This window comes from Oreochromis aureus, linkage group 20 (genome assembly GCF_013358895.1).
Source record: "Oreochromis aureus strain Israel breed Guangdong linkage group 20, ZZ_aureus, whole genome shotgun sequence".
Classification (NCBI taxonomy): domain Eukaryota; kingdom Metazoa; phylum Chordata; class Actinopteri; order Cichliformes; family Cichlidae; genus Oreochromis; species Oreochromis aureus.
Window position 1 is genome coordinate 29,491,866 of NC_052961.1, and position 23,832 is coordinate 29,515,697.

At 40.9% G+C, this 23,832-nt stretch overlaps 1 protein-coding gene across 2 annotated transcripts in view; it reads left to right on the forward strand.

Moving 5' to 3' along the window:
- Window positions 1–436: 436 nt before the first annotated feature.
- hdac7a (histone deacetylase 7a) overlaps window positions 437–23,832 on the forward strand; it is a 53,978-nt gene continuing 30,582 nt past the window's right edge. Inside the window, exons 1-2 of one of the 2 annotated variants that reach the window (XM_039604508.1) lie at window positions 437–642; window positions 16,933–17,001. In XM_039604508.1, the coding sequence (XP_039460442.1) occupies window positions 624–642; window positions 16,933–17,001 (88 nt within the window). In that variant the 5' untranslated portion in view covers window positions 437–623. Of the gene's footprint in view, window positions 643–15,073; window positions 15,899–16,932; window positions 17,002–23,832 lie in introns of those variants that run through there. The other variant, XM_039604509.1, reaches the window with a different exon arrangement.

Genomic DNA, 23,832 nt, shown 5'->3' on the forward strand with positions numbered 1-23,832 from the left:
CTATTGTCTTTTTCTACCAGGCTAGCTGCCTCTGGACTTGAGCCAGCCAGTCCCTCCTACCTTAAAATACACAAGAACACATACACACACATCATGACCATGAGTGCACGCACACACACACACACACACACACACACACACACACACACACACACACACACACACACACACACACACATTCTCTCTCTCTCTCTCTGCCCTCCCTCTGCTCTCCCTTCCTCCTCTTGGCACTTGAGAGAAAACACAAGAAGTCAGTGATACGGCAAAACCAACTGTGTGTGTGTGTGTGTGTGTGTGTGTGTGTGTGTGTGTGTGTGTGTGTGTGTGTGTGTGTGTGTGTGTGTGTGTGTGAGGAGGGAGGAGAGAGTCCACCAGTCAGCTCAGAGGGGTTAATCTCTCTCTCTCTTTCTCGCTCTCTCTCCCTCAGTCTCTCCCTCCCTCTGTTGCCTTTTGTTGCGGCCCCTCACTTTCTCAACTCTTGGACAGAGGGAACTGATACTGTGCCTGTGCATGTGTGTGTTTGTGTTTGTGTGTGTGTGTGTGATGCTGGAGAATCCTCACCACTTTCTGGAACTGTACATGAACATGACTGATGGGACTTTGTAACGCACTTCTCGCGCTGAATGTTTACAAGGCAGACTGGTAAGGCAGTCCTGTTCTTGGGAAAGCTGTCTGATTTCATGCAAATGCAAAAGTGTCCGTGTGTGTCTATTTGTGTGTGTGTGTGTGTGTGTGTGTTTTTGGATCTGCGTGTGGGGAAATGCTGTCAGCAATCCAGCAGGTTATTTGCAAATGTGTGGTGTGTTTCTGCGTTTTTTGAGCTTTGTGAACTTTTTTTTTATGTTTTCAAGATATAAAAACGCTTGCAGAAGGTTCCTCTGTCTCTTTGCTTTCCTTTCATTCCACCTCCTCTGCGTATCCCCCTCTTTCTGCCCGGCCCAACTTACTCAAGTTACCGGCTTCCTCCTGTTGTTATGAGCCCCGTGGTTTCTCTGCAGCACTCTGAGGGCGCTCCCACGCTCTCTTAAAGAGAAAGAAAGGAAGGGAATCGGCGATAACTATTTCAGAGCCACAAAAGAAGTGGAAGAAGCATGGTATGGTTTCGCTCCACGTCTCTCTCTCTGCACCTCCATGCGAGCTTTTGTCCCTTTTAGCACTGAGCAACTTGGAAAAATGGATCTTCCTTTTGCACTGGTTGCTTACTTTTTTTTCTGGACAAAAGTTTTCTCTTTTCTTCCAAGGTGGTGGGGTGGTGAGAAAATTGGAAACAGAGCCACCCACAGTGGAAGTGAGTCAGCCCGGCATTTAGTGGTGTGTTGACTTTGGAAATGGCAGGGATTGGGGGCGGTGGTGGTGCTAGTGCAGGGGGACAGAAGACGTTGTCAGAAAAAGAAAAAAAAAGAGAAAGAGAAGAAAAACAGAAAGTGTCAATTTGTTCATATTTTCTGGTGAGGGTCCCAGAATCTGTGCAAAGTGGGAGCTGAGTTGTGGATAACAGGCATTATAGGGAAATGAATAAATTAGGAGAGGAGAGGAGAGGAGAGGAGAGGAGAGGAGAAGGGGCTGTTTATAAAGGGAGGGAGCGGCTTGTGTCCATCTGGGACAATCCCAAGTGCTGAAAGCTTCCCCACCCTGATCCCAAACATCTCTCTCCCCCTTCACTCCCTCTGTCTTTCTCACTGTCTCTCTCCTGCTCCTTCACCATAAAATGCAAGTGGATACATTTTGATTTCAGTCTGTGGAAGGCATCCAACTTGTTGCATTTACAGACACATGCCGCTGTCATTTTCCTTCTGCCTTTTCTTAAATAGTCTTTGTCACCTCCTGCCTCTATTTTCTTCTCTGCTTCCCTGTGGATAAACTGCCAGCATGTTAGATGTAACATGACAACATAAAACTAAGAAAATAGGGAAGCCCTGCTGCATTTTTGAATTGCATGTTGCATAATATAAAACAGTATCAATGCATTGTGGAAGAAGCACAGGCAAAGCACAGACAGTGCAGCATTGTGATTCAGTCACAGCAAGTCACAGCCAAAGGCTATTGTTTTGTCCCGTGGGAGAGATTATGGCTGATGGTTAACAAAGCTGCCAAAAAGCTGATATCACATAAAAAATAATAAAGAAACTTGACTTGTCCATCAGCAGTGCCTTACAAGCCAGTAACAGACATTTTACACATGTTCTCCTCTTTCTCATCACTCACCACCTTTAAATATTTACTGCTTTCTAAGTCATTTAATGCCAGAATGTAACCCTGGAGAACATAAGCCACAACCCAACCAGCCTCTTCAGTCCTCTCCCTTTGTTTAGCCTGCATGACCTTCCTCCAGCTTCTCTTCCTCCTCCTCTTCCTCTTCCCTCCCTGCTCTGCCTTCCTCCCTCTGCTCTGCCTGGATACCCAGCGATAAGGGGACAGCGACGGTAGCACTTCCTTTCGCCACAGGAAGCAGGAAGTGTTGATTTCCACCACAGCCTCCCTGGGCAAACTCTGCACTGAGTCCACTGGGATCCTCACTCGCACTCTCAGCCGTATCGCAGCGAGCCTGGGATACAGGCAAAGAAGCGCATGTGTTGTGATTGGAACCTGTCTGCTCACAATGACCCCAGTATGCATTTGCTTCGCAGCTGTGCCTCCTGACTGATTTTCATGGGAAAGCACCTGGGAAGCAGCCTGGTTTGCGTATCTTTGACCTCAGGCTTGGCTTGCAGGTCACAGGATGATTGGCTAATTATTTCCCTAATCACGCTGCATGTTTTGTTATCACCCTCTATGGCCACTGATGTGGATGGAGGCGCTGTTGAGCTTAAAAAAACACAAACAACCATTCATCAGCTAATGGATTCCAGTTACACTGGTGGGTGGGAGGGCTGGGTGTGAGCCAGAGAGAGAGAGAGAGGGAGAAAGAGGTGACATAAAGAGAAAGTGGGGGAAGACAAAAAGTTGTGCATCAGGGCAGAAACGATACCTGAAGGGTTATTTTTCAGTTTTCTTACTCGTTTTTGTTCTGATCATGTTAAGATTATTATGATGTTATGATCTTTCTGTGTGTGCGTGTCTTAAATTTGCACTGCCAAGTGAGGTCATGACTTCTTTTTTTAAAGGTTGCTTTAACAACATCTTCACTAACTGAAAACAAGGTGAAGAGGGAAAGACAGATGGACACACCAGCAGCACTGAGAAAATTACATTTGATTTGGGAAAATAATCCCAGACCCACTCATTTGGGTTTTTTTAAAACTTGTTCCAAGATAGTATTAGGAGGATATTATTTTTCAGCGAGTGACGCACATGGCCAGAAAAACAAGTGGAATTATTTCGAATTCTGAATCAAGGATTTGTAAGAGAAAGCAGGAACTGTGAAAGTCAGAGCGACTGAGTATGAAACAGCACACACACAGAGCTTTTATTGTGCTGCTCTGATCACTTATTTTCCAGTGTTTTCTGTGTGTGTGTGTGTGTGTGTGTGTGTGTGTGTGTGTGTGTGTGTGTGTGTGTGTGTGTGTGTGTGTGTGTCTACATATCTATGAAAGTCATTCATCATCTCTCACTCAAAACCCTTGCATGGTGGAAAATGAGTTGCCTAAGTGACTGAGGTGGATGAGGTCTCATGTTACTAAACTTTACAAGCTAGAAATTTGCATAATGAGAACAGGACACATCTACTTTATATATTAATTCAATTCAATTCAATTTTATTTATATAGCACCAAATCACAACAACAGTCAAGCAGCTTTATATTGTAAGGCCATCAATCAGATAACCTTGTAGCAGTCCGAGCAAGCACATGGAGAAAGTGGGATGAAAAAACTCCCTTTTAACAGGAAGAAAGCTCCGGTAGATTGAGGCTCAGGGAGGGGCGGCCATCTGCCATATACTATGACTGTCTGCACTTTCCAGATGGTGAAAAAAAAAGATAATTTGTACCTGGGATGTGGATTGATGCTAAAGGTTGTGTAGCTTGTCATTAAATTTTATGGATATTGGATTTAAAGCCTAGCATTATAACTTGGTTTTCCCCGTAATTAACCACACAAGTCAGAAGGGGGAAAAAACATTAATGAAATAAACAGAAGAGTGGCAAAGGCAGCTACTTGTGAGTTTGAAAGCAACAATGCCATAGCAAAGGATGCTGAGACATTTGGGCGATTAGGAAACAGCGGAGATATGAACCTAAATTGCGGTCGGGTTAAGGGTCAAGAGGGGTGAGGAGGTCAGATTGGCCCCGGCTAGCTCAACTTATAACAGGATATCCTGCAAGGAAAAGCCATCTGGCTCTCCTTCTCCCTCTCCTTCTCTGTCTTAAATTCCCACAAAAGGCACAGCAGTAAGCAGAGGTATAACCTTTCCATGAAACCCCCTGAGAAAACACAAGTTCATCAGTCATCGGTGGCAGACAGCTGATGTATGTGCCTACTTCATGTTCTTCTTCTTCAGCAGAACTCGGAGCGAGTGTTTTATATAAGTGCGCGATGACAGCTGTATGATGTTTTTATCCACTTGTTTCAGGGGCTTCAGCAGCTAGGAGGAATTTTCCTACAGGGGTAGCAAAGTTGATCTTATCTTAACCAGACAGTGTCTAAAAAACACAATGAATCATCCCTCTTCTATTTCAGTCAGTCATGCCTTAAACTGATATCAACAAGTTAATACTCTGAAAGAACTGTTATTCAGTCACAGTTAAGCCCCATTTATGGAAGAGGAAAATTAATTAATGGAAATTTGTCATATATTAAAGGTATTTGTAACAGACGGCACTTGGCACTTTTATACATGTTTTCCTTCATTTGAACTGGTGTGAACAATGACTTACAAGTGCAATCAATGCCAGAAATTGTGAGGCAATTCTAAGAAAACCAGTACTGTGGTTTGTCAAGACATCTAATAGCAGGAAACTACCGAGAGCACAAGATTTTGGTTTTCTTGCTTCAAAGGTGTCGACATCTCATTTGCTTCTTTGCCACATGTTGTTGTGAAACCAATGAAGGGGGAAAGTCTGAAGCGCAATTGTGATAGTAAAGTATAGTATACCCTCACGGCCACTTTATTAGGCACACCTGTTCAACTCACACATGCTCACATGGGAGCACCACAACGCATTGAGGCATGTAGACGTTGGCCAAGCTGAAGTTCAAACTGAGCGTCAGAATGGGGAAGAAAGGTGATTTAAGTGACTTTGAATGTGTTGGTTGTTACCAGACAGGCTGGTGTAAGAGACTGGGCTCTTTCCACATGACCATCTCTAGGTTATACAGAGAATCACCTGAACAAGAGAAAATATCCAGTGAGCAGGAGTTCCCTCTTGATATCAGAGGGTTAAACTTCTTCAAGCTGATAGGAAAGCAACAGTAACTCAAACTGCATCCAAGGTTTGCAGAAGAGCATCTCTGAACACACAACATGTCAAACTTTGAAGCAGATTGGCTACAGCAGCAGAAGACCACACCGAGTGCCACTTCTGTCAGCTAAGAACAGGAAACTGAGGATACACACAGGTTCACCAAAGCCGGACCAGAAAAGATAGAAAAGATGAGGTCTGATGAGTCTCTGTGCATTTCAGATGGTACAGTCAGAATCTGGTATAAACAACATGAAAGCACGGGTCCATAGTGCCTTCAAAGATTCAGGCTGCTGCTATAATGGTGTGGATATTTTATTGGAGATTATGTATCGGAATTTCAGGAGCGGGACCACGCCTCCAAACACGCTCCTTCCGGTTGTCATCTATATAGTTTCCCCCAGTTTTGCAAGCTGTTCATTCTCGTTTACGTGCCCCACCCTCCCTCCCGCCTTGTTCTCAATTCTTTAACTTCTTCACTTCTATTTAGTACACGGGGATCTGCCAGGCCCGGGAGCCGTTACCATTCCCCTTCGAGGCCTTCCCCAAACCGCAGCTCAATTCATGTCCAAACATTCACCTTTACCTACTAAAACGCTGTCAAACCTAAAATGAGGACATGGGCCCAGCTAGTGAAGTACCAACTTTGAATGCTACAGACTCTCTGAGTATTGTTGTTGATCATGTCCATCAATTTATGACCACGATGTACTCATCTTTTAATGGCGGCACATCTGTCTATCCATTTTCTTAACCAGACATCCAACTTTAGCCTGTCCCATCTGGCACAGGGCAGCACAGTGGTGCAGTGGTTAGCACGCTCACCTCAAAGCAAGGATACTGGCTCAAACCTGCTCTGTGTGGAGTTTGCATCTTCTCTCTGTGCAGTTAAAAGAAATGCATGTTTCTGTGTCTCGAGATCACACTATATGGTAAAGCCATATAGTCAATCTTAACAGTAACTTCTCACAGATGATTTTTATGTAGATGAGAGGTCTAAATGGTACATACCCTAGCAGTCTAAAAATGGATGTGCCCAGACAACCACATGTGTTCTCGGGGACATTGATCTGTATCTGCATGTAAATGATGTTACTGTCCCGTTCTGTGCTGCACGTTGAGCTTATAGTTATGGGCATTAGAGTCTTCGAAGTTTCTTGTTCCAGATTAGACAAGTTTTAAACATTTTCTTTCTTTCTTTTTCTTTTTTTTTTTTTTTTACCTCGAGCTGAAGTGGTTCAAATAACCAGGTTAAACTCTGGCTTGTTTACAACCCATTCTGTTGTTGGAGCTCCCTTTTGTTTTCACATATTTACTGTAAGCGAGGAGGATGCTACTATAACAGAACGCAAGGCCCTAATAATTCAAAATGATGCTTTAAGTATACACACAGCTGGTTTAACAAAGCCCAGGCTGACACTGCCCGAGAAACAAATCCATGCCAGCCTGCTTTGCTTATTTAACAAAGACTGCAATTATATTTGTTTAAAAAAAAAAATCTGTAACAACGCAGGATGGCAGGTTACTAAAACTGTCCGGTAAACACCTCGTGAGTCCATGTGACTTTTGTTTACAGGGGCTGCTTCACTTGTAATTGGGTATACTAAATCTAAACAAACTGACAAAGTTGCCACAATGCTTTGGACCCCGGTTAAATATCCGTGAGCGTGACAGCACTGTGAAAAAGATGCAGGAAAACACAGGCCAATCATAATCTACTGTATGTGCATGGCCAGAGCGTGCCAGCAGCTATTTTAGTCCATCCTGGACTGTTTTATTTTGACAGCAATTTAGAGGGAAAAAAGATAAATACTACTTTATGATCTTCTACAGTTTCTTCAGAGACCTGCCTCATTTGCTCAACGTGTCAGACAGACAACAACCGACTAATTCTTCCCATTTTGTGAAAACCTTCATGTTTCCCCTTATGCAACAGTTAGTATAGTCATTGTTCTCTCCGTTCACTGAATCACATACTCAGCCTGATATTCTCACATTCGAGTGCGCTCTTTAAGTGGGTGACATTTTCCATATGGAAAAATTAACTTATTTTTTTCCTACCCGTGGTTAATCATGACACAAACAAGACACACAGAGAAACACAGAGGGACAGACGGAGAGCGAAACGAATGAGCGAAGGATTGAAAGCGAGAGAGGGGGAACAAGAGTAGAGCTATTTTTGGCCTGTCTGGGTGTTTCCTACACACACACGCTCACGCTTCTCAGGCTTGTTGTTGTTCAGAACGGTGGGTGTTATAGGGCTGAGTTTTGATTTGATTTGACTTTACGTTTTGAGGCTTTGTGTGTGTGTGTGTCTGTGTGTGTGTGAGCCGGCTGCTGACATCCCTGGGATTTTCTTGTGGTAGCTATGGTTTCTTGTGGTGTTTTGAACAACTTACCATAACTCCAAACATCCTCGGGGTGTTAAAGGATCCTCAGTCCTTCATTATATACTCCTCTTGTGCCGTCACCGGAGCTGACCTCAGTTCACTTTCAATCAAACCAGATCAAACGTCCAAAAGAGAGGCTGTAATTCATTTAGTCAAAACCATCTTTCTGTTCAAGTATTTACCGCCATCTTTTGTTGCTCTGCATTAAACCTCTCACAGATCTCTTGGTTTTTTTAATGGTTTTGGTAGTGCTCGGATTTTTCACCTGCTGCTAAAAGTTTCTCTGCAGTTTAATGATGCTATATATATAGTTTGTGCAGATTAATAATGCTATATGACTGGTGTGTGTGGTAATGCCTCTCAGACCGAAGTGGATGATGAGATATTGCACATAAAGCTGGAAAAAAGTAACACTGTTTCTTTGTTTTACCTTTCAGTGGTGGTTAGTGATGACTGCACAAATGACACTGTTGCTATGTTGCGGAAAATGCCTGTCAGCGATCCATTGTGTTTCTGTGGACTGCATATGTCACCGAAGCTTTCCATGCACCGAGTCCTTTCAGACACCGGTTCAGCCTCAGTCTTTTCACACGTATCTGTAATTTCAAAGTAGAAAGATGTATATTAATTTCCTGGAACCTCCCTTACTTTGATCTTAATCAAAGGGTTTTTTTTAACTAACAAAAAATGCAAGTCCCTAGAACAAAGACATCCTATAATGTGACTGGATAAATACAGTCCACACATCATGAATAAAACCTGAAAGACTTTCAAAGGTCTCTACTGTATATACTGTATGTGTTTAGCTTATTTATGTATTAGGCTTCTGCTTGAAGATGCTAACATATACCAGTCTCATGTAAAACAACAGGACTAACAAACTGATGCTGGAAAAAATGTAAATATTTAAGACTCACAGCAAAATTAAGTAAATTAAGAGTAAACCTAAAATAGACATTATAAAATAAAAACATAAATTTTTAGTAAGTGATAATACATAAAGGTAACAATCTTCACAGGGGAATGTGTTCAGGATTCTTGTTTTGCCTAACTCTCAATACCCAAAGACAACCTAATTAACTAAAAATAAAGAGGAAGCAAAATTCTCATGTTTAAAAAGCTTTTTAAAGTTTATATTTATTTATAAATATCTCTATATTTACCTCTTATCTCTATATCTATATTTGTGTTTTTTTATGCATTTTATTCTCATATTATTAAGAGCTCTTTCAATTAAGAATGATTTTGCAATCAACGTTGTGCTATCGACCTACAGCTTGGATTTCCTAATACATGGTTTCTCATGTAGCTCATTGTTACTCACTCCTCCTATGAATTGGTCCACAGCACAGCAGTTACAAAAATCTGCAAAACCTGCCACTCCATATCAGCCTTGATCCCTGCTTCCCATCACTGCTTCCAGTGAAATTCAGAATTCATATCAAAATTTTATTAGTGCACATGCCTTTTCGTGGCCTTATCGCCGCTTATATAGGAGAAGTGCCAAAAGCTTATTCCAGCAGTCGCGCTTTCCGTTTATCAGATCAAGGTCTTTCAGCTGTTCCCCATTCTGCAACCACACTTTTTAGGTTGTAACTACTAAAATGTGGAACAGTCTTCCTCGGTGCATTAAGTAGGCTGAGTCTGTGGTTTCTTTCACATCTGCTGACATTTTTTTATAGGTTTAGCTTTTTAACATTGTGTCCTTTTTTGTTTTAGTCTAGTCATACTGCCTTTGTATGCAGGTATGTACAGTATGCTGGGTTAGGCAGACCTATTATGACAATTGCAACATATGTGTCTGCTCCTCCTTAACTCCTCCTAGACAGGTAATCAATCTGGATTAAACTTATTATATACATTGCCCAGGTTACCAGCACTGTCAACATCTAAATAGCTTTTTAAAATTAATTTTATAATTTATATAATTTGATCTTTTCAAATTATATATGTGAGTGGTGGCTTAAAACATTAGATCTCCATTATACGTATATTGTGTACATTACGTGTACGCTGTTTCTAAACTCATGTTGATAAAGCACTTTTAGTACAGTGAAGAAGAAGAAGAAGAAGGAGAACAATAAATATATAAATCAATTATTTAGTTATTTAGTATTTATGCACAGGCATTTTTGCCACCTCACTATATATAGTTATACAATGAACATAAAAAGAATAACACCGTAAATCAATGTACATGTCTGTGTTTTAATACATGAGCGAAATGAAGAAACAGTGAAAGCTCGTTGTTCTAATTTCCACCTCCATATTTTTACTCTTGTACTTTACTAAAATAGCTTTACATGGTTTAGAGTTCAAAATAATCCTTACGTGTAATGGATGGGTCTCATTTTATCATCTGTCTTGAAAACAACTACTTTAAGCATCTTTTCTCTGATTGGTTGCCCCTCACAAGCTTAAATAGTAAGTGGGCGGGGCTTCTGTTTGCCTGAGAAGACCAAATTAAGCAGCAGTCCCCAACCCCTGTATGGTCCGTGGCCCATGGTCCCGGGCCATATATCTGGCTCAGATACCGGGCTAGGATGTGAAATTTATGGTTTTCAGGGGTTTTATCGGTTTTTAGCCTTATTTTTTTTTAGCATTTTTATCATTAACTCGGTTTCCCTGGGTCTTTTTCTGTGTGTTATGAATAAATCTTCTTTTTTTTGGTACTGGTATTAGTTTTATTTTGTTTATTTATCCACAACACCTTAAAGACCGGTCCGTGAAAATATTGTCGGACATAAAACCGGACCGTGGCACAAAAAAGGTTGGGTACCGCTGATATTAAGGACATCTCCTCCCTCTAAAATTAGGACATCTGGACAATTGGAGCAGTCTGATGTCTGAGTTTTCAGATCATAGGGATTACTTGCATATACATTGACCTTTTATAAAAGCTTCTTGTTTTATGCTTTGAAAATCAATGTGTGGTTAGTGCAATTTTTTGTGTTTTGTGTGTGTGTGTGTGGGGGTGTGGTAGTGGCAGTTTCTGGTATAACTCAGAATGTAGGTACTGAGCTTATATTTGTGAAGAAATGCATTTCTTCTGTGTGCTCAGTTTAGTGGAACTTTAAAAAGCACGTCTGAAGGTTTCTGTCTTTATATCATGATTAGAAACTGATGATCACCAGACTAAGGCACACTCAAACATGGTGGGGGGAAGACTTTTCACTATGTTACAGCCATATAATTTTAGCAGCTTAAATTACTAGCAAAGAGAATTCCGAAATGAAAATATGTAAACGCACACAAACACACGGCTGCGTGCATACATCTGCGTCCGCAATATTCAACAAAAATAAAATCCCAGTGCTTTTCCTACCAAATATTTTCCAGCCTTATTATTTTCATCCTCTTTGTTCTTGTGTTTACACAGCCCCACTAAAGATAATACATCTTTTCCTCCCCTCTGCCCCTCCTCCTCATATTACCCTCCCTCTTCTGCATCTTCCCATCTCCCTCTTTCTGTCTTCATCTGGATACCTTTCTTTGCTTCCTCCTCCTTGGCTATTCTTCCTTTCCCATCATCCTCTTCTGTTTTCTCTCCCTCAGCTCCTTCCCTCTTCTCATGCAGCATTCCTCACATTCCTGTTGGCTTCACAAGGGGAAGGACCCCGCTGGCAGACCAAGGCCAAACATTATTACAGTGCTCCCAGCCTCTCTCTGTCGCTCTCTCTGTTTCTCTCATCCTATCTGTCTTATTTTTTTCCCCTCGCTTATCTCCTAAACCACTCTGCTCAGGTCCTCTTATCCTCTTCCTGACTTTCCTTTAACTTTTTAATCCCTTCCCTTCAACATTCACTCCTTTATTCATTTTCTCTTAAGCCTCCACTAATTCCATTTTACTGATAGTATCTGTAAGCTCGGACTTTAATTATGTTAAACCAGTTTACTGAGACTGCTGTCTCTCATAATTAGTGGAAATAAGGGTCATACCATTCCCTCTTACGCAAAACGGACTCATTTGTGTTTATACCAGAGCATGTGCTGTTTTTTAACGACACACTGTCTGCACATGGTAGATCAAGTATCAGACACAGATGCTCACAGCAAAGGCTCACCCAAGTCACCCAACACACACAAACAGACATCCACTTTACCTGTAAAGTAGATGGCATTTAAAGCATCCTAAATGAACTTAATCAGTTGCCTTTTGTTTTGTGAGGACTCCAGTTTAGCTTTGCACATTCTTTATTTTTTTATTGTTGTTTTTTTGAAGAATCACTTCTTGTGTCAAGTGTTGTTGCTTTAGCAGTAGCACATCCCTGCAGGTGGGAGGCAACTTTGTAGCACACATTTGACCACATCCTGCCCCATATACTAAACTGACAAAAAAGAGCCGTACGTCAAACTTTTCTGTGTCATTTCAAATTAATTTACATCTTAAAGGATGACTGATCATGTTTCTAAAAAAAAAACTGATGCATTGCATCATTTTTCTGCAAATTCTTCATAACTGTGTTATCCCATGTTGTATCTTAAGAAGATAACATGGATTATTTGATTTCTTGCTAAAGCTTTAAAAGATATGAGTTTTACAAAAATGTGAAATCATTTTGATTTGAAAATCTGAGGAGTCAAAGCATAGCACACCCAAATAGACGCCAGTTCCTATTATTGTTTGTGAAAAATACCGAGTGACCAATGCTGGACAGAGTGTGTATGCATATGTATGTATTCCTCTCTCCCTGTGGGCGGTTGCCTGCTGCGCTGCTTTTCTGTCACCCTGTGGTTTGGTTATTTTCAGCTCGAAACCGGATGTGATTCAGACTGCATGCTAGATTGTGTAATTGAATGGACTAACCACATATACACACACACACACACACACACACTTTTTGAACACGTAGAATCGCATAAACGATGCAAACACAAACACACAGGACACAACCCTCTCTCACACACACCGTTATATCGTTAGATACACCCACACACTGAGGGTTTCTGGGAACAGTGCCGGGTTCCCCCCGTTCAAAGAGCCACCCGAGGGTGAGCGAGCGGACGATGAAGCACCACCAGCAGCAGACAGAGCGCTCGTTTCTTGGTTTCAATATTGGTCTTAAACATCAGTTGTTGACCTGGCTTACGCCGAGATCGGAAAAAAGGATAAAAGGCTTGCACACGCTCGTGCTCTGTGGAAACAAAAAGGACGGTTAAAAGTGGGGAAAAACATTGTGAAGTGCTAGTGAAACTTATTATAAATGTCAGTTTCTGACTCAAAAAAAAAAATGTTTAAACGGTACTCTACAGATGGTGCTGAATTAAGAAGAGTGAGAAAAACAGGGAGTAGATAGCGTCTCCAAGCACCTCCGCCATGCATGAAGACATTCCCTGGGGCCTTATTTTTTTAAATAATAACTCAAACTAATTTCTAGCAGTTTGGTGTATTAGTTTATGTTTTAAAATGTCTTCTAAATGTGAATGTTTGACAGGAAGTTCTGGGAGGTACTTTGTTTTGCAGGTACAAACAGAGGTTTGATTTTTATGGTGCTACCCTGGAGAAATTACACATTTGCAATTAATTATAGAAAAGGGCCGAAGAGGTTTACTGAATCATGCAGACCACAGTGGAGTGGTTGTGACGCGAGGATGCGTGCGATTCACTGTCAGTGGCCTGTACCAGAAAACTGCCTCTTGATTCTAGGAAGACTTTGGGCTATAAGATTTGACAAGGCAATGTTCCTGCGTCACGCAGGCTTCCACAGCAGCGTGTTGTACTGTAAGTGTGTGCGCTTGAACACTGACAGGATGCTCTACTTCCTTGGTGGTCTGAAAATGTCAAGAACAAATGTGTATCTGCACATCTGAACATTGCACAGAACTTAGTGTCTTTAATCTCTGTAAAAAAAGAGAAAGAAAAGAAAAAAAGGTAGTCTGCATTACCGCAGGAGAGAATGACAAACATTCAGTCCTTCGTTATTATGAGGGAAAATAAAGATAGCTAGACATCGAGAGCATCTAATTGGATAGTTTTACCCTGACTTTTACTGTTTCAACTGTAAAAGTCTATTATGACTCAACTTTGTTAAGGATTATGTCAGCCTGCTTTATTTACGGCCACATCCCTGGTTTAACCGTAACGGCTCTTAATTACCCCAGTTTTCTTTTGATATTAGCCGTGTCTGCTGTATCAAGGCAAGGTTTGCACCGATTACAGTGGAGTTATTTTTACTGTTATGCCTGTAATACTTAAAAGTTCATCAAAAACAGCCGATAAATGATGGCTGAAAGCAAAGTTCTTGATGAAAATTAAAGCATTTTAAAGAAAGGATAATGGAGACAGTCTTTTTCCCATAAATAGCAGGACTAATCACGTCAAGCCACCAGCAACCATGATCTCTCTTTCTGCATAACATACTTGAAAGCACAATAGGAAACTTGTTCACACTAAATACTCAATTAGCGTGAACAAGCTATATAAATACTACACAAAATGTCCATGTTTCTACATGACTGCATTTTCTTTCATAACAGACTTCCTGCTTGCTCTTTAATCCTACACCACACGAGTGAATCGGGTACAGTTTTAAACACACAGATTTACATTCTTCACGTACAGGAGCAACTTAAGTTATTTGTATTTGTAGAATCAGGACTACAGTATATGGCATTGGTAATTTGGGAGATAGAAACTATCTGAGACATTTTTTATGAGGGCTCCTTTAAACAGCCTTACTTTGTTTTTCCTGCTGTTCTTTGGGACAGGAATGAATGTTATTCAGCTTCAGCTCCAACCGCAGATTAATTTCCAAAGATTAATGTAAAGTTATTTCCTGCGCTCCCACAGTTCAGTTTTGTCAGGAAATATCTCTAATATTTACCTTTGTGATTCTATATAATACTCTGATAGCGGGCTGTATAAGAACTATTTATACGCAGAAATGTTTATACAGTCTTTTTTCTTAAGTTATTTAGGAAAAAATCTGAAATAGCTTCATAACTGAGCACCACAGGCAGGAAATCAGAATTACAAAGGAAACCAAATCAGGCTCAAAATTTTTTTTGTTTCCTGAGAAAATACTTGCAGCTTTTATGGTTTTGTGCAGAAACTCACACAGACTCGACATTTAATGTGAACCCAAACAAGCTAATTTGTTCGGTGCTATAATAGTTTTCATTGCACATTAGCTCAATGGTGCATGACTATAATCAGAGATTTTCTGGTCCCCACCTACACCACAAACAGACAGCAAAGTCAATGGAGTGGGGGGCATGAGGCCTTTGAAAACGCTATTCAACAGTATGTAATTTACTGTAAGTTACAAGCTCAGGAATCAATATGCAGGACGACTATTTATATTCACCGTACTATAAATAAAATGAGTGCTAAGAAAGGTATCACAGCAGATCTGTGCAAGTCAGTGCTGTAGTGATGGAAGTTCCATTTTGACCAACATCTGTCTCATCTTGGAGGGTCACATGTTGCCGTATCCTGACATGAATAACACTGCGTGGGTTGTTTGTTGTTTTGGAAACATTTAGGCATTTATGACAAATAGTAAACGTTCACACATATAGCCTAATTTTGTTTTGGTTTTTTTTCTGGGGGCCTCCAAAAGAACCCTGGAGATCCCAGAGCCGAGTCACTCTCCTTGCTTCTGGAAGTTCTTGACAGCAGATGGAGCCACAGAGAGGGAACTATTATTTTATGTGACACAAAATCCCCATCTCATTTGTAAGAAAAAAAAACAGAAAGAAAAAAAAAGAAAAGAAAAAGAAAAAAATTATATATAAAGTTAAGAATGCCGTACAAGTTACGAGCAGTTAAACGCGGAGCGTGCACTCAAAGGGAGCGAGTCGGTGCGGGAAAACAATAGTCAAGAAGGTCCTGTGTGAAGTCAAGGCTATTTTTGGTGGGGCCCGCCTCGCCTGCTATTTCTGTCAGCAGGAGAGCGAAGGGGAGGGAGCAGCGCTTCGAGGGGGCCGGACTTACTTCTCTGTAACTTGCCTCCGATAAGTTCCTATGTTTCGGCTCCTCAGTACAGGCTTCACTGACATTACCAGCGGACCTCTGCATCTCTCTTCCATCACGTTCCGTCAGCTTTTTGGCTCTTTTTATTTGTTCAACGCTTCAAAAAACAGACTCCGATACAAGTTGGATTATCTTCAAGTGTGACTGGACTCTTTGAAGGGGCGGTTAGGTGTAAACGGGCTCCGGTTTACAAGGTAGGCAAACGCTGGTGGTGACACGGTCCGAGCAGCTGAAAGTTTGATAAATGTTCTTAAATTTCGGGCTCTTCTGTGTCGGGGGTTCAACTCGTCGGGCAGGTGCAGTATGGCGTTAAGCTACGTGCGCAGGTGCACTATTTTAATTGCTCGCGAGCACTTTAAAAAAAAAAAGTGTCACGCGCGCACATCTTTGAATAAAACTAAAAAACATACGGTACTTTTCTCGAGCTTTAATTTATTTTATTAGTTTTTTGTACATATATGTTAGATAAAGTCACAATCAGCTCCAACAGTCGTTTTAAAACATGATTTGCATTACAGTTCAAGTCATTATGAAGCAGGAAAGAGGGACTTTAAAGCAAAGTGCCGTTGACAAGCTGTAAATCACGTAAATAATGTCTGGCTTCCTAAACAGAGTAATGAGTGTTTTGTTGAAACTGGCGGAGGTGTGTTAGCCACAAACCTGTGTTTCTTATCAGTCATTTCTTAAGATAAGATTCAAATATTATTTACTTTTGTCCCCAGTGAGGTTGAGCAGATGTCGGCCAGCATCGCAGTTTAGCAGCAGCACCTCCGCAACCCAGTTTAAAGTGCAGGTGCACTGTTCGGGTACTTTTCTACAACTGGGATTGTTGTGTGCGTGTGTGTGTTGCGTGCGTGCTTGCGTGGTACAGCCCAGACCACCACACACTTTTCTCATCTTTTCTATCCACATGTGGGTCAAAATAGTGCACTAGACCTGTTGATACATCACATCACATGAACAGCTCACATTGTGCCAAGTCCAGCACATGGCAGTGGTGAAATCTATTAATACACACCTGTAAGAAGCGTTGTTGTCACCTCTCTCTTTAAGGCTGCTATTACAACTGCTTTGTTTATTGTGACATTTTAGGGAAGGTTCAGAGGTGAAAGCTGTCAGTTACCAACTGTGTTTGTTTGTTTGCTTTTTTTTTTTTTTGTTCCTTATTGTTAGATATTGTGAATATCAGCTGCCGTTCAGTGATATACTTTTCTCTTTGTCTCCACAGATGGAATCGGCACCTCTGGGAACATCGTAAAGACTGACAGACAGGACAGCGTACTTCCCACAGTGGCAGGTTAGACCTTAAACCTCTGCTGAAAACGCTCAGAATGCCGCTCTGACTTAATAAGTAGTTGGGTTTTTTTGGTAGTATTTTACTTGAACCTCTTAAAGTCAGGCAAAAGCCATCAGCGCTGAAACGCTCTTGTGGAAAAAGATGCTGCCGCTCTCCAGGCAGTCCCTGCACCCGACTACATCTTGTTTTCTTTACATCATTTTCTGTTTAACATGTGTGTACACACACACAAACACACACACAGCGTATGCAATTTGGGTGACAGCAGTTTTTCCACAATGATCTAAGCTGCAGTAAAAGTAGAGAACAGGTGCTGGCCTAGTTGGAAAGACGCAGCCTCCTGTGTGTTTTTCATGTGGGTTTAGAAGTTAGTTTTGCTGCAGGTCATGCAGAAGTTTAATTGAACATGCGTCACGCAGTCCTACAAAAATGTGTGAATGTAAATTTACCACATGAGCTATTTATTGTTTAGTAAACGTCCAAAAGCATCCGGTTTTAGTTAGTTTCCTACTAAAGCAAAACACTTAGTTCTGTGTTCTAATTAATATTAGGAAATCACTGGTACCAGTGTGTAGTACAGTAGAGGGATTCACTTCACTTTTTATATTTTCACTTCCAGGATTGTGTAAGAGTCATCAGTTAGGATTCTGACGGTCATTCTTCTTGGCACAAAAGCTTCTCACATAAACATCTGGAGATATCAAAACATATTTCCTCCTAATTATGGCTGATTGCAACTGTTTCTTTCACAGTGTGGTCATGGTTAGATAATGAAAATGTTCACTCTGACTACTAGTGTGATGCAGGACGTGAACTTAGGCTAACCCTTTAGCACTCATTTCAAGAAGCCGCCATCTTTCCAGTAAAATGAGAGCGTGCTTACTTTTCTTTGTAATTGTGTCAAATTTTCAACAATTTTCAACAACCCTTCCTGTCATATATTCATCTATTGTGCCTCTCTTTAACAAAAAGCTTAGTTGATGCTTTTGTTCTTAAACCTGAGCTCAAAAAGTATTCTGCTGCTCCAAGCATCAGAGACAAGTGACCCCAGCTGGCACTTTTAGTCCTGCATTTTTAGTTTAGATTAGCATTCTCTGCTGTGAAGCATGCCTGTGTGATCACGCTGTGTAGGATTACAATGCATGACTCTCTGAATGAAAGCCGGCTCTCGCTGTGCCAGGCTCTGCTGACTGCATGCTAACCAAGGACCCACTATGGGCTTTGTGTATCTGTGTGCATGTCTCTGGAAAAAAACACAAAACAAACCCCACTGAGGTCATGGCCGTAACTGCAGAGTCTGGTTACATGCGTGTTGTCCATGCAGGGCAACTGGCACTGGCTGTCTATCCTTTGTCTTCCTCTCTCTAATTTCTCCGTCTCAAACATGCACACCTCGCTTTAAATCATTTGCCCTGTGGAGTGCATTGCCCTTACGCCAGACGTCTGAAGTCGGAGATTGGTTAGCCATCTAAGGTGGCGGCGGTCTGCGCCAGATGTGCATAACATGTGAAACCACCATTTTAAAAGCCTCTGGAGCTCAAACAGCCCTTTAAACTACACAGAGTGCTATAATAGACCTGCAGGGTTACGTCCCACTTGTCCTGCTGTGTCTGTAATAGCCTTGAACCCTAATTTTCCACACACGTGAAACAGAAAACACGCAGAAGTGCTGTTCACTTAAAGAATAGCTTGTAATACTTGGCTCCTGTAGCAGTTACCAGAAGTGAGTGCATACAGGTATGACGATTTCAGGCAAGTTTCACAATGGCTTTCAAAGGCTATATCTATTAATAAAAAGACCTTCACCTCATATTCAACTTCTTCCTCCAGCAGCCTTTTCCTCTACACGCCCTGGAAATGAAAAAAGACACAACTCTTAATTCTGCAAACAGAGATATTTCAAAATAGTTTTTTTTGATTGACCATAGTAATGTTCTTTATAAATAATTGTTTTCCTAATAACGAGTGAAAAAACTGCCTTTTTCAGGGCTGTCAGTGAAATCAACAAAAACTTCTACATAGAAAATACAACTTATTGCAGTTCGCATGTGTACTCTGCTCATTTTCTCAGCCTTTTACTCTCTGGATGGCTAAACGGAGTAACTCCAGTCATGCAGTGGAGATCACATATCCTAGTTGTGGTTTCCAGCCACATTGGTCAGCTGATCTGGGCGCTGTGTTTCTTTTAGTTACCGGTTCCTGTTGAATTTAAGAACTCAACTGGAGGAAAGTTAATAAGCATCAATCAATCATTACCTCTAATGGTGGTAATCGTTCTCACTTATTTGCATATCTAAGTAACAAAATTCCTATTGAAACATTTAATCAGCAGGTTTAGCCTTTTATTGAGTTGATATATCACTAGACGACTGTAATGTTGCAGCTGCTAGACTGTTTATTTAGAACTTAATTGTGCTCCTTCTTGAATTTCCAGTTTGCGCTTTGGCACCCAAATAGCATTAGGTCATTCATCCTCTGCAGCTGCAAATTCAAAAACCTACTGACGTTTTGTACTAATGAACAACCGGCGCTGCAGATATAAATTAAGGTGATTTTGAACTCTAATACACGTTAAAGCCAAATGGGAGTGCAGACACAAGCTGTTCAGTAGTCGAGGTAGTAATGGTTGTAACAGTAGACGGCGTTGGAGGTTTGGCGGCTATTTTTGACCTGCTGAACAAATGGCTCAATTGTCCTGCCTCGAGGTGCATGAAATCACTTGATATGTCAGGGGTAATGTTATATAATACTCTCCAAGGGGGGCTCACAGGACTGTGTTTGTGTGTGGTGCAGTTGTCTACTTTTTATTTCAGTTTAGTGTGTGTGCGTGCACTTTTCTGTGTCTGTGTGACAGGCTGCACATATTTAAAGTATTGTCTTGCAAAGGGGACTGAGAGACTGTAAGTGTGTGTGGTGTGGCTTGAGGTAAGAGTGTCCTCGACATTTTATTACTGTGTCAAATCAATTCACGTTGCATTAACCTTTGAGCTAAAATCTTTTTGCTGTGGTCTGCTGGGTAACTGGTCTCTTATTGGCCTCCAGCCTCACTCTGATACCTCCCCCTCCCCTTTCTCTCTCACTTCCATGCACACAGTCATGTACATGCCAAGGCACGTAATTCGGATTAAATTTACTGAAGTCAATGGAATTCTTTCTTCTAAGGATTTATTCCTGTGGCATTCAGGGTATAAAAAAACGCACACAAAAAATCTCAAAACACTCAATTTTCACCTCAGTTACAGCCACTGTGCCAGACGAGAAGCCCTGGATCTAAATCTGTTTCTGAGTTCCAAACTTTAAGGAAGCTGGGGTTGTTCCCGTTTCCCACTATCGGTGAGAAACAAATACACGGAAAGTAAGATGTCCTAGCTTTAATTAGTATGCTCTTCTTTTTTCTTTTTCTTTCCCTCACCCCACTCTTTTGCTGGAGATTTCTTCCTGTTAAAAGGGAGTTTTTTCTTCCCACTGTTGCCTAGTGATTGTTTCTAGGGGATCATCTGATTGTTGGTGTTTTCTCCAGCTACTGTAGGCTCTTCCCCTTGCAGTATAAAGCACCTTGAGGCGACTGTTGTTATGATTTGGCTCTATATACTTGAACTTTCATTGAAAAATCTTGAATCAAAGGACACATTTTACTATTTGTTTACCATTTATTTTAAAGCTAATTTGCTTTTGTTTATACAATTAATACTTAAGTCACCAATCCTAAAATATTCAGGATCAGTGACTTTTGACTTTGTTCTTTGAAATGGGTAGTTGCTGACTAAACATTACTTATGTAGAAATAAAAATAAAGAACATTCATGTAACAGCCCTGAAACATTGAAGTTCTGCTTTGCAGATACACGTCTGTCATTAATGCTAATATTATATTGCTCATAGATAATAGGTTAGCCTGATTCCTGGTACTGTAGAAGCCACATATCAGTCACAAGTTCTCCGAACCAGATGATACCGTCTGACCTAAACAGCTCCACCAAGTCATGATTCAGCTCACACCGACTGACGCTGACCTCGGATCAGGTGGCTTGTTGTAGGTGCGGGTGTAATAGGATCTGACCGGACTCCTGACTTTACATGTGACTCCACATATTGTGTGTGTGTCTTGATTATCTTCAGTGACGTTTACAGCTTCAGGCTGATTTCTTCGTAATTGAATAGGAGAACCACACAATACAGGTTTATACAATGCCCATCTGTGGTCAGTGTGTCTGTCTGGGTGTGTGTTTCAGTATATGTAAGACAAGTTTCTGTGAGACACCCCTTTGATATGTACACATAGACGATGATGAAAACAAATAGTACTGGAACAGAGGCGAGAAGAGTTGTTCTGTAGTTGGAAATCTCCAGTAAACTAAAACCCGACACAGTTTTGGGCCCGAGGCAGATACCTATTTTTAGAGAGTAAAACATTCCGATATTGAAGGGTAACGTGTGGGTGAGGGCGTGCTGGGATTGCATTGAAAGGGAAAAACAATGGCGTTGCTGTTTGTTGACTTTCCAGAAATGTATTTCCCGAACTAGTTAGCAACTTAGTGCGAAGACACCACTTAACTCCATACCACCATTTGCAGCTACATGTCATGCAGGAAGTGCTGAGAGCCAGAGCTGCTCTGCTGGTTAAAGTATGGGATGGCACCAAGCATAGGTTTCTGCATTATGTAGTGGCGTTTTTATATTGCGCACCATATACGTCATTGCTGTTATGTCTGTTATACCATCCAACAGCCAAAGATGCAGGACTCGCATGTTAACCAATCTCGCAAAAAATGAGTACAAAATCTTCTACAAGTATTAGCTTTTTTGTCCAATGAGCAGAACAAACATCAAGGATACTCAGTTTATTTATAGAAATCAAATGAAACCAGAAAACATCCACATTTGAGCTACTAAAATTAGAAAAATACCCATAGGCATTTTCTTTTAAAAATATGATCACCCCTTGATTACCAAACAATTTTTCTTTTTGAACATCATCAACTTAATGTTTTGGCCTCCGTCTTTTTGCACGATTCAGAATGGAATCGGTTTTTCCAGAATCAATGTTTTGTTTTTTTTTCCTTTGTTAGATACGCGCATGTGTGTTTGTGTGTTCATCCCTGACCAGAGTGCAGAGCATGTGCAGGAATGTTAATGCCTTCTTCCTTTGTTGTCTGTGCAGACGGCAGAGTGTGATGGTGCATATTCATGAAGCTGCTTTCCTGGAACATGTTAACTACTCCCACGAAATGAAGAGATTTAAAAAAAAAAATGATTACATTTCAAAGAAGCAGATAGAGTAAAGCGATACTGTAGATTCTCTCTCTTTCATTTTGTTTCTTTTCATTTTTTTCCCAAATCCTATTTCACACGTGCACTTTATTGCAGTTCATTAATGTTTTGCAATTGCAACAGGCACCGAAGCCGTTCCTCCGTTGGGTGCTCTGGCAGTCAGCCACTCCAGCATGTTATCCCTGTTCCAAAAAATCTCCATGTGAACAGGTCACACAGTCAAGCTTTGCATCTTGAAACCTGTTATAAAACAAGTAGAGGGGAAAAACCAAACTAACTGCTGCCCACAGTTCAAAAGACTAAAATAGTTGTTCCGATTTACACAGCATTTCAGCAGCGTTCATTAAGTAATTAAATTGGGAGTCTGCCTTGGCTACTTTTTTCTTTATCCTTCAGGAACGCTCATCAAACTTGTGTTTACGCTGAACTGGATGTTGACGTAAGTTTTGTCTGATTTTGCTGAGTTAAGTCAAACTACGTCTTCCGTGCAGGACAGGCTGAGGCTTCAGCCAGATAAGCAGATATATTGTGTTGTTCTTATCAGCCAAAAAGCCTTTGCTGCAGATTGTAGCTACCAATCTCACTACCACAGGCTTTTTTTTTTTTTTTCCAGATATGCCGATAGCCACAGGCTATCAGCATATCAGTCACCACTGTCATTTTGATGACTCGCTGTTTTCACTTACAACCAGCAATATTAGTCAGTTTATTATAAATAATCGTGCCTACAATATCACAAAATATTTGAGAGAAGAGATATGAGCAAGAGTCTTACGGCATTATTTATTTCCCTTACCTGGCTTTGTGTTTAAGAAGTGTGAATTCTGTGTTTTGTTTTGTTTTCTTCCCCCTTTTCTTCTGGCTTTTTATCATAAGTGTGTGTGTGTGTGTGTGTGTGTGTGTGTGTGTGTGTGTGTGTGTGTGTGTGTGTGTGTGTGTGTGTGTGTGTGTGTGTGTGTGTGTGTGTGTGTGAGAAACGTGTATTATAAAAGACAAAGAGGGAGATCCCATCGAGTGAGCTACTGTTGAGTGGCTTTTTTTGTTGGGAAATGTGAAGAATGTGTTTGATGTGAAGGACAGCAGGAGTGTGAAGGAGAAAAGGAAAACGTATACAGATGTGCACCAGAACTGAAGTTCGCTTGATCTCTAAAGTAGAGTTTGTGAAGACTGGTACAATGAATTCTTAAAATTCTGTAAGAAATTACTGAAAAAATGATTTTTTTTAAAAAGCAATTTGCTGTTCTCGTCATAGCTGAGTACTGTAAATGCAGATGGCATTGAGGGGAAAATATTGGCCACAGTTGAGTAATCATTCAGGCTGCAAGGGAGTGTCATCCATTTATAGCTCACAGCAGCTTGCGCACAGTGTTGGTGTGATGTAGGAACACTAAAACAGCAGTATAATGGCAATCAAACAGTTATTGTAGTATAAAGTTTATATTCTATACCACATAGTGCTGTTTTCTTTTTTTATGGTAGGGAAACTGTAAAATAACAGCTTAAAGACTAGAAATGCAGCTGCCAGTACTTTACTGTAATTTTACAGGAAATGTTATTCCA